The sequence below is a fragment of the Osmerus mordax genome, chromosome 6 (assembly GCF_038355195.1).
Source record: "Osmerus mordax isolate fOsmMor3 chromosome 6, fOsmMor3.pri, whole genome shotgun sequence".
NCBI classification, from domain to species: Eukaryota; Metazoa; Chordata; class Actinopteri; order Osmeriformes; family Osmeridae; genus Osmerus; species Osmerus mordax.
The window spans coordinates 6,073,498-6,085,271 of NC_090055.1; the positions used below are offsets into that span (position 1 = coordinate 6,073,498).

Genomic DNA, 11,774 nt, shown 5'->3' on the forward strand with positions numbered 1-11,774 from the left:
GAACTAGTCTTTAGGGGAAGCTTTAAACACATCCCTACTCAAGTCTAACAGCATTGTGCCATTGGTGCTCACACAGAACCTTACAATGGTGTGTACTAAAGTATTGCTGTTTTGCAATAGCTGGATTAAAATACAATTTACTGTTACTGTCAAACGACAAAGTGCTACAGTGAGACCGATTGTGGGTCGACTAGTGGAAGACAAACACTGCTGTTTACTTCATTAGTACAGAGGTATTTTTGGAACACATAAGTGTGTGCAGGTGGTAGGTAGACATTGTGTGTGTGTGTGTGTGTGTGTGTGTGTGTGTGTGTGTGTGTGTGTGTGTGCGTGTGAGAGAGAGAGAGAGAGAGAGAGAGAGAGAGAGAGAGAGAGAGAGAGAGAGAGAGAGAGAGAGAGAGAGAGAGAGAGAGATGGTGCATGGGTGTGAAGGATGTTCAAAAGACCGAGTGAGGGCAAAAAAAGGGACAACACTGGATGGTATAGATATCACACAGTACACAGTAAGACATAATATCAAACTGTAAGTGAACAATCAACTAGTGGAAAAGAGGGACACGAGCAGATAATTTCTGTGCCATGGGCAGCGTAATACTATCCGGATAATGGCCGCACTGGTGTAATAGAGTGTAGTTCCGTGTTGAGTGAAGGCCTTGTTTTAGCACACTTGTTCTAGTCATTACTGTACTGCAAATATTGGACATGTGTATTTAAGCTTAATAGCACACTTGACACAATTATATGATCACATATATTCTTATTTAAGCATAGGACTACTTTTGACATGCACCGCCGATCCACTGAGACGTGTTCATTTTAGTACCATGGCCAGCGACAGTAGAAAAGGGTTTGTGAACAGTGACGCGCCCAAGGCAGAATAGGCTATTCTGGTAGCCTATCTCTACAGCGCCTTCAGAAAACTACAAATAAATGATACAATTGCTAGCACGTGGAATGGAACTTGAATGTGCCCACTGCCAAATAGGTTCTAATGAGTCGTAGTGAACATGCCACCAACAGCTAGCTCCCGGCTGGGTATAGCTGGTCCTTGTTGACACGGGAATCCGTGATGGCCTATCGAAGAGGCTACCGGTTTAGACTATTCACCAGACTCAAATGTTTGCTCAGCTCAGATGAGAAATTCTGACTTGACAATGTAAACCTTTAAATTTTGTGATAGTTCAAAAAAAACAATTGAACAAAAAGCACGGAGTGAATCAACGTTTTAGCCAACATGGAGTACACGCTAAACACTGTCCACTGAATGAAAAGCATTAACTGCATAATTTCTTGCTAACAATATTGTTAATACCATATAGTCTAACTTAAATAGTCAGCAGGCTCATTGAAAACCACAAAATGTCGTAGGCTATTATAGATAACATACTTACAAACACTAGATGCTCTCAATGAAGATTACAGTAGGAAAAATCCGTCATTTAGGAATGAATAAGCTATTTGGTTAAATTGTGCTTCCTTGCAAAATATGTTTGTTGTTATGGCAGTAGATATAATTTCCCATGCATATGGACTTAGAAAGAACAAAGCTCGTCATCTATTTCAGTAGCCTGGTGAGAAGTAGGAAGGGAAATATTTACATAAATATTCTCTACCACAAACGACCTAACTCAGATTTTTCTCCCTCCTACCCCATCTCTCGCTCACTAATCTTCTAATTCAATACGTCATGATGAGCACGTCGTGCGTAGCAATCTCTTTCTCACGCAGCCGTTTGCTGTTCTGATCTTGTCCAACAGCCACATAGCGACGAAATACTCCAAGGGTGGGGACTTTGCTGGGGGGATTGCTTTTATTTAGTAAAACTAATATTATTGTATCGTGAAATGATTCATTGGAACCGAATGACGAAATCTCTTATCAGGAGACTTAAAAGCAAGCAGGCAGGTTTACGTCTATATTACTTTTGTATTACGTTTGTATTACTACTGAACAGGGAGGCCCGGATTGGCTAATCGGGAGCACCTTGAGAATTCCGGGTGAGCCGGTCTGTTTTTTTGGCCGCGCCCGCGAGGGCCGGTATTGTGCCATCAGATGCAGAGCTGTCCCGAGCTGCTTAAGTGTTTTTACCACTGTTGCATTGAAAGTGTCATCATATAATGTATCACTGCATGGTACCACAGGGACAGGAAATCCCTCAGTCGGGTCATAAAGTCTGCTGAGAGAATAATTGGACTTCCACTGCCTCCCCTGGACGACATCTTTAGGACACGCTGCCTCTGCCGGGCAGGTGGCATTTTGAAGGATGAGACTCACCCCGCAGACCATCTCTTCACCCTGCTACCCTCTGGAAGGCGCTACCGGGCCATCACAGAACTAAATACCCACACAACCCTCCTACCCCCCACCCAACACAACTATTTGTTTTTAATATATTCATGTGTGAGTGCGTGGGGTTGCAAGCATGCTTAAATGTGCTTTAGTGTGGTTGAAGGGTGTATGTGGATGTAAGCATTGTTTTTGTTGTTGTTGTTTTTTGTGTTTGCACAAGCAAATTTCATTGAGTATCTAATGCACAATGACAAATAAAGTCTATTCTACACTAATGTAAAGGTTCAAAGGCATGTGATTTTAATGCAGTTAGCCTGCCTGTAGGCTACTCAGACAGGTCGAAAACGACAGCCTTCTGATCCAAAATATCAGCAGTCCTGAAAACGGACCAGGTTCAAATGCCTACAGCCTACAAAAGACAAGTACTATAAAACCTCTATGTATCTGTCAAGTGCCTGCCCACTGCACCAATCTAAAAGCACATGTTCTATAACATCATAATGATGGTCCTGCTTCTATAAATAGGCATCATCTGTGGGGATCAGACCTCAGTATTGTTTTGAATTGATTGATGGAACATGCAACAGGAGACCTTCTGAAGCATACAGGATTGACGTGGCAGAGTGTATTCTACTAACCCATCTTCTTCGGCTGCTGGATCTACAGTGTGGCCCAAGGTGTGCACCGGCTGTGTGTCTCACAGGTGAGTGTGTCTGCCACGTTTGTACAGTGTCCACACCTAGCTTTCATTGGTCTACTACAGTCAAGTTTAAATGCAATAGTTTTTGTTTAATACCTGGGTGTTGGTGCCTGCCTTTGGTAAGGCACACAACCTATATCAATGACCCCTTTAACCCAAAGAGTCAAATACCGGTAAATGTAATTCTATTTGTATTGGCATTATTTGATTCATGCTAATACACTGTTAAGTTTCCCATCTTCCTTTAAACCATAGGGGAATTAGTTTAGGTTGTTTGGACAATATTTAACCCTTGTGTTATCTTCGGGTCATTCTGACCCATCAGTCATTGTGACCCACCGTCGTATTGCGGCAACTTTAACGCATACAAAAACAAAGTGAAGCATTTTCTTTTAACCGTTGGGCTGTCTCAGACCCCCCACATTGCGAAGGTTAAAAGAAAAATATTTGTATTTGTTTTTGTATTGGGTAAAATTGGGTAAACACAACGATGGTTCGTTATGAACCTTTGGGTCATGTGACCCGAAGGCAGCACAAGGGTTAACCCCCTACCTACAGTACAATATAAAAATACAAAAAGGGTAACATAGTGCAAATATGGCAAGGTGTCATTGTGCAGATAAAGTGTTCAAGAACTAATAGTAATTAAGAGCATGGTGTGTACACCTTTTCAATGAAAAATGCCCTGAGATAATTAATGATACCTGATGATTCAGCAATTCATTAATGAAACTGACTTGACTTGAAAGCTTTGTAAAAAGGGGAGATTTGTGGTGAGAAATTAAGCAAAACTTAGGTTACGGTATTTACACTGAATTGGAAATGATGAGATTTTTTTTAAATACAATGAATTACAAGGCTGCAGAGAACAGTGCACTATTGCAGACTTATATTCTGAGGTTTTAATTACATTATTTTAATATAGTCAGTCGAGAACTAAAGTGTGCCGGTCTAAGGCATGAAACTCCAGGACTGAAAATGAGTCCCACTCCGGCCCTGCTACTGATTATTTTAAGCATGGGAATAAAATGTTTTCCCTCTTCTGTCTCTCACTTCAAATTACTTCTTTCAAAACGGCTGTTCCACATTACTTAAATTGGTCAGTTTCACCAGATAGGGCTACTATCAGTTCAGTGATACACGTCATGAGGCACTGACTCGTGTGGTGTTTCAAGGTTCATTTCAAATTAAGTAAGCTCAAAGCCATCTTCATATGAAATGGGGGTTTTCTGTTCAAAACAAATACATTTCAGACCTTTTGTTTTGTAAACATGAAAACAGAAATGCTATACATAAATTATAGAAAAAATGCATATGATCAACTTTCAACAATTTGTCTGGTGCACGGTTTGATCCTAAAACCCATTAGAAAAGTCTAAATAAATATGTCTGAAAGCTTTGCTGTCCTTTTAATTAGAATAATTAGTCTAATTAGTCTTTAGTATGTCGTCAGACAGTAAAATAATTACCCTTAGGGTCCACTGAGTCATTTTCTAAGAATTAGGTGTCGAAATGTTCTTTACAATTACACCCATGAGCAGCCAGATATATGTTTTGGTGATGGAAGTTGTGTGACTTAACATTTTGGGCAGTTTTAACATTACATCACATACAGTTTATAGCATGTTTAAGATTACATCAGGCATTAGTGTACACTATGTCATAAGTTTATATGATAAAATCAGATAAGACTTATTTCATAATTCAGATTAAACAGCATAGATTAAGGAACAATCTAATAAGTATTTTATCATGCAACACAAATCATTGAAATCTGATTTGTGCAATTTTCAATTGGTTTCAATTTGCATTCGGTAAGATGTTTATTGATGTATAATATGAAATGTTTTTGATTATGCATAGGAATTCTGTCCAGCAGATAATTAAAAACAAAAAAGTATGCAACCTTAACTAGCGTTCAGCTATTACAACATTATAGCAATGTTTGTCTTCTGTATTCACAGAATGAAGGGTTTGTTTACCATGGTTTGTGTTCCCTTTTTTCATGAAAGCAGACATAGCCAACTAAATGTCAAACTGGGGAGCCACTTAACCATTCTACGAAACCCTAAAACTAAAATATATAATGTGTTAATTTAGCAGATGATTTTATCCGAGGCAAAATCCAGAGCGGGAACCGAACAAGCTATACCTATCCCATGGAACATTGTTTTTATTGAAGGATCAACATTGTATTAAGAATCTCTTCGTTCACATGGGAGTATCTTTCTATCAGGTAAGTGTAGCGTTAGTCACAACTATAACTTACTTAAAACCTTTTACAATCATATCTGTAAGTGGGGTGACAAAAATGGCTTGAGTCATTCTTTCTTTGAGCAGAATAAAAAGTGCTTTTCCCATGTCTTAACCAACAAAATGAGGTATACTTTACACAACTCTTGAGAGGAAAAATTAAGAATAGGAATTTCAGCAAGGCCAATCCTGTCATATAGTTGATATACATTTTCAGCCAGCATACTTGTGGGTTTACAAGTGTAAATATTGTTTAAGATTGTAATATTTTATATCAGGTCAGCATCCCTTCTCATACTTTTTTATACTGTAATTCTTACCATTACAGTTGACTAGACCGCCTACTTTTTATTACACTATTCTTTTCTCAACTAGAATAAATGAACTCGGATTTCACAAACTGAAACTTCGGTGATGCTGCTGTAGAAACTGCTGTTGGCGTTCTTTAGTTGTAATTTCAGTTAGCCTATTCCTTTTGTCCTTCCCTCCTGTCCCATCTCTCTCTCCATCCTCCCCAGTCACACTGCCCACATCGCTGAAGTCCCCAAGGTGTTCAACGGAATCACATTTCTCCAAGTCTGATGCAATTGTTTGCAGGCTGAACACGGAAAGGGAATCCGACCCCGCCCTCTCCGTCTCCTTTCCACACTCGTTCTCAGCTCTCTCAATGTATTTCACCTCCTGCTTGTTTTTTTCATTTGCCATCTCACTCCCATCCACCCTCTCATTTTCAGCTGTCCCTACTCTAAAGGCTACTCCCTCTGCCCCCATGACATTGTCCGACTCCGCACCCACAGGGGGACTCCGTCCTCCAAAGGTTGTGGTTGATCCTCCCTCAACTTGGTCCTCCACTCTCTGAGCATGAATCTGCTCACTGATTTTCTCCAGGTTGCGTAAGGCGATAGAGTAGCAGGATTTCACTTTGGCCACCTTTTCCTCCAGCTGCATCACTTTGGTTTTGTGCTCCTGAAGTGATACGAAGACAAATAGAAGGACGAAGAACAGACATTAGCTGAGTACATTCCACTTACAAGTGGTAGGCCTATATAACAGCAATATCCCTGGTCTTGAATTAAAGTTGATCATGTTGGACAGACAGTTGGAAAAGCCTAACACTCTCATACAGATGAGTTGTATTTTTCTTTGAAAGATTTACACATATTTATTCTGTTAGTATGGCCCTGCTCGTGCTTAAAAATTTAAAATAAAGATTTTTAAAAAGGGCATTTCGGAAAATGAGAAATAAAATGATTTCATAGGGCTCTAGGTGCAGCTACTGTGCAGACTACAAGGCAAAAAGAAAAACACTAAGTTTAGAATGTATTATTTACCTCAAGTATGTTGTTGAACTGGGCCTTGAGCTCAAAGTAAGGTTTGGACTTGACGATGACCCGCTTGAGAGCTTTCTGTAAGGTCTGAACCCGGGCCTCTGCCTCCTGGCAGGCATGGGTGACACGCATGTGCTCCCGTTCACTACGCAGACGCTCTTCCTCTGCTTCATTGACCTAGAAACCACATCTACTCAGTTACAAGTCATCAGCTATTTGTAATATAGCACAATGTTCAGGACTTTATTTGAATATTTTTGAAACAGATATGTTTAAAAGTGTCTACATGGATATGGGTTGAAGAGTTACTTTACCTTAGAGGTGGCATGATTAAGCATCTCCTGCCAGGTGGGGTCCAGGGTGTTCCTGCCGTCTGCCAGCAGTCCCTGCTCTGCCACATACACCATCTCCCTTGCAGCAGTGTGCATGGAAACGGCTCTCTCATAGCTAAGTGCAGCCTTTTGTGTCTCTTGCTGGGCCTTGGAGAAATGAACAGCCAATTACATACAGACACAAATGAGCACAGCCAGACTGGGCAACAAGTTACACTAGGTTAACATTAGTATACCTCTTTGGCAAGTCTACGAGCCTCATAGTAGGGCCTGGCTTTCTCTATACAGGTACCAAGTTGCAAGCTGTGAGCATTAAGCTTCCTTGCAGAGTCAGTAAGAATCTTCCTGTATCCTGATCTGGCATCCTAAAGTAAAAACAATTACATTACAATACAGTCCTTATTTACTGCACACTTTAGATAAATGTTTTTCAATGAAAAGTTGCTAAATGTAAATTTACTAGTGATGAGGTCAGTCAGAGAATAACATGGTATTCTTCACTTACATCCAACTGGAGTTCAAATTTGTTGATCTCTGCACTGGCTTCGTTCAGTTGTTCCAACTCTTCCTGTAATACATAATGGGTTACTTCCATTAGTTGGACAGAACAGTAAGAACTACAGAGAACTACCATATAATAATGCAAATGTATCTTTCCTGTATACAATAGTTTATTCATGACTGCTGAAAGAGGAAAGCAGATTGCATCACCGACGGGAGTTTTCCAGATAACGGTTTAAATTAATATGTTCAATAACATTAGGAATGTACTCACTTGAATTCTGGGGTCTAATTCATCCTCGTGTCTGTATTGTTCACCCGTTTTAGACATCCGTTTCTCCTCGCGCTCAAGTCCCTTGCAGGTGTCCATGTCAACAGATTCTCTGCTTGCGTTTGTTTTTTTGTCAGGAAATACACCCTCCCTCACTTCGATATCTTCTCCAGGAAGTTCTCTCCAATGCCCGACTTCGGATCCTCCGGAACCGGCAGGACTTTCACGCAAATCCCTCGGCTCCATTCTAGTTCAAATTCAACTAGCTATTTTAGCTAGCCAACTTAGGTGCACAGGTTGCTGACGTCCAGGGCTTTGCTTTCCGTTTTATTTCATGTATTATATGTATAAGTCAAAGATAATGATCCTATTAATTTCTTGTTCTTTGATTACGGTATCCATAGCAAGGTATAAAGCTATATGACAAGGCAGAACTCAAGTTAGCTAGCTAGCTAACTAAGCTAACCACAAGGCTAGGCTAAATGCATAATGTAGTAGTAGTGCTAGCTAGCTAATGTAAATATTAGCCTATTATTTAAATTAAACGGAGGAAACTACAGGTGACAGTATGCAAACTGCACATATAAGTATCTAAATCAAATTGTTATTGAATACTATACAGTATCTTTTCATCATCGTTTGCCTCTCTACTCTAGACCACTGTAGATCCATCTCTTCCGACAGGCGTTGCTAGCTAGCGCCAAACAGATTCTGGTTAAAAGGCAACACACAGGTAGGCTACGTTGAGTAAATAGTATTTACAATATTTTTTATTTATTTATAGTATTGCTATATTCATTAAAAAAAATCAAAATCAACAATAAGGTACATTTCTTACAACATATCTGCATGTTGACAGGTTAAAAGAAAACGGGTAGAGTGGACAACAAGAGGACTAAAATTAATAATCAGGTCAAGTCAACAGTCAACTCAATATAAAGAAACAGTGCAAATAAAAGTGAAGAATCACTCTTGCAACTTAAAGCCTCAATATAACATCTAAGAAGCTTATAACTTGTGTTGTTTGTTATAGCTAGGGATCAAGATTTAACTCAAATCTTTGGTAAGAATTTTAAGAAATGTTTGTTAATAAAATATTCACCAATAAGAATAAAAAAAGGTATCTACAAGTTATTTGGATTTCTAACATGATCTCAAAAACATAAGTAGGCTTAGTTCAAAATGAAAATATATAGCCTACATACCTATCCAAAATATAGAAACGGTAAGGTGAACTACATAAAGTTCATCACCATTAACAACAATTTGGATTAATTGTATGGAAAAGACATGGATAGTTTATTGTTTATGAGATACAATAATTGTAGAGCCAAGATCTCTTCCAGTTAACATCAGGAATAACATTATTAAAAAAGAAATGACCCCTTAGTGTGGATTGACTCTTAATAATTTTATAAAGGAAAATTGACTGTATGAATGCAACAGGAACACTGTATGAATGCAACAGGAGAAACTATCTAGTGATAGTAACATTGACTTCGCCAGCAACTGTAATATAAAATAAAAAGAGTTTTAAACTCTTTATACAAGAAACACAACAGTTTACAAGTTGTGATTATTAAACTCCTTAATTATGTAACTGTTAAGTGGTTTTAACTAAGCTATGTTACCGTTGCAAACAACTGGAAGTATACTTAAACAACTCAAGATTCAATATAAGATGCACTGGTGTAGAGTAATTTATGACACAACAAACAAGTGTGTAAACAATCTGAAGTTGTCTGAGTACTTTCAGTTTCACAATATAAACATAGCTTACATCAGTGTTGATATAATCTGACTCGCCAGTTGGTTTGTTACACTTAACCATCTTGGAAGTTGTCCTTGGAAACTGTTGGGTAAAGGGCAGGCACTTTCAGGAAATATTTGGCAGGTGACTGGATGAAACATCTGTCTATCACCATCTATCAAGGACTTCAACCATGCCTGTAGCTGCCAGTAGTTGCTCATAGGATGCTGATTGCTCCAAACAACTCTGGGTCAGGCACAAATAACTTGGAGCTTGGCAAGATTGATTTTTGCGTGGTTGTGATATCTATCTCGCAAGGTTAGTGTTGAGAGGGAGAAATTCTAAATTCTACTCCTGAGATGTTGCCATCATTGCAGTGAATTGGCACTGCCACACCACAGACAAGAGATGTGTACCTAACACAAGTGACCAAATAAAACAAACATGATCAAATTTAATGTATGATTGGCAATATAAAAATACATGTTTGTTTAATACACATTTAGCTGTTCTATAGATGTTTAGATCCATACAAATATAGATATATTGTAAAGATGAAAAACCTGAGAATTAAGGGTAAGTATAGTTTACAAATGGACATCAGATAACCGCTCAGCACGTACATCATTTATCTTATCAAGCATTCATTGGTGCGCATATACACTTCTTTACTACCATACTTTTTGGTTCCTCAATTTGAAATTACAATCTTTACATCCATTCCTGCTATTACGTTTGGTTATCAGCTCCAGCTTGTATCATAGTGGCTCCATCCAGGAAGAGGTGCCAAAAAGATTCTCTTACCCCTGTACAAGAAACTGACCACACCCCTATATCCTGTTCGTGGTACACCTGACTTAAGGTCCTCCATAATGCCAAAACCTTTGGCAAATACTTTGAAACTGTCCTTGCTTGAGTACTGCAGACGAAAGGGACCTGCTCCAGTCAGATGACCTTGCTTGATCTCTTCATAGGTCACCAAAGGTGTACTGTAAACCTCCTTCTCAAATAGCTCTTTGTATTTATTTTCCTCCAAGTAATCGAGGTCCAGTTTGGTGAAAGGCACATGTTTAGAATTCAATTTGATGTAACGCAAGTACTTGTCATAAAACTGTCCCAGACTCACTCCCTTTCGACCAAAGGTTAAAGTTCGGGAGATTTCTGGGCGGATGCAAGCTCGACCTTTACGCTGTGCAGGTTGGCGCATCCAGTCATCCCAGAATGCAGCGGGCCACTTGGGCTCCAGCTCTACCCATAGTTTCCTTAGCAGCATCCAGCCCAACCCAGGGAAGAAGTCAGTTCTGTACAGGACGTCTGCTTTTCCAGGATCCACATAGCCGTCTCGACCATTGTCATTCCAGGCAGAGACACACCACAGTGATACGTCTAAGTTCAGCATCGGGTGTAGGGCTCTGAAGTAATCAAAAAAATCTGGTGCCACCTACAATTGAGGTAGAAAATAAGCAATCTGGTAAAGCTATACACACACTATCATCATGATGAAAAGTTAAGTATTTAAAAATATATACTGTATATAATATGTGTTTTGAGCATATCAATGAATTTGAGTCCCATTAGGTAAAATGTGGGAAGTGTGAGCAGTATAGATGAATTACCTCCAAGTCATCCTCCACAATAACCACAGAGGAATGGGACAGAACTTTGAACACTTGGTTGAGTGCCCAGTGGTAGTGTCTGGATATCTTGTAGTAGCCTTGAAACTTCTTGTGTTCTGGCCTCACAGAGATATCAGACATGTCTGGTTGTTTCAGGTGGGTGACTTGACTTCCATAAGAATCAATCACCTCTGCAGTCTCAGCATGTCCACAGTCTTGACTGACTATAATTGGATAAAGTTCAACTGAGGGGCGGTATTCAATGAGCTTGTCAAGGCAGCGTTTAATGGTGACCCGATTACACGCAATAACCAATATAGGAATGACAACTTGATGAGGACTGTCTTTCTGGTCATTCTCTTCCTGTGGCTCCCACAGTGACTGTTGACTCTGTATCTGAAGAAGAATCTTTCTTTGCATTTCAAGCTCAGATTCAACATTTTCAACCATTCGCAATACATCTCCGGCTACATCCGAACCCCCCTCACCTGGGGCTCCAATTAGCTCTTTATCTTCTCCACCCACCTGTCCATGAAGCTGGCCAGAGGGTGCACCACGCCCCCAAAGAATAAGGACCAGTATGGCATTCCAAGTGACGAATAAAAAGGCACCACAAAAAGTTAAGCAGCCTCTTTTACGAAGCATGATCAAACAACCCAAGGGTAAAGGGAAATCAGGTGGATAACATTTTAACAGTACAGCTGTACCACAAAATGTGTTTTCATTACAGAGTC

General features: G+C 39.6%; 2 protein-coding genes across 2 annotated transcripts; both read right to left on the reverse strand.

Annotated features, from left to right (window-relative positions):
* Positions 1-4,197: 4,197 nt before the first annotated feature.
* On the reverse strand, positions 4,198-8,349 carry sh3bp5la (SH3-binding domain protein 5-like, a). The gene is made up of 6 exons (XM_067237938.1): positions 7,678-8,349; positions 7,408-7,470; positions 7,139-7,267; positions 6,885-7,049; positions 6,574-6,747; positions 4,198-6,208 (listed from the first exon to the last, which is right to left on the reverse strand). The coding sequence occupies exons 1-6, from the start codon at positions 7,918-7,920 to the stop codon at positions 5,636-5,638; spliced, it is 1,347 nt and encodes a 448-aa protein (XP_067094039.1). The 5' UTR covers positions 7,921-8,349; the 3' UTR covers positions 4,198-5,635.
* Positions 8,350-9,062: 713 nt separating this feature from the next.
* On the reverse strand, positions 9,063-11,688 carry mgat1a (alpha-1,3-mannosyl-glycoprotein 2-beta-N-acetylglucosaminyltransferase a). The gene is made up of 2 exons (XM_067237283.1): positions 11,041-11,688; positions 9,063-10,865 (listed from the first exon to the last, which is right to left on the reverse strand). The coding sequence occupies exons 1-2, from the start codon at positions 11,683-11,685 to the stop codon at positions 10,167-10,169; spliced, it is 1,344 nt and encodes a 447-aa protein (XP_067093384.1). The 5' UTR covers positions 11,686-11,688; the 3' UTR covers positions 9,063-10,166.
* Positions 11,689-11,774: the final 86 nt, after the last annotated feature.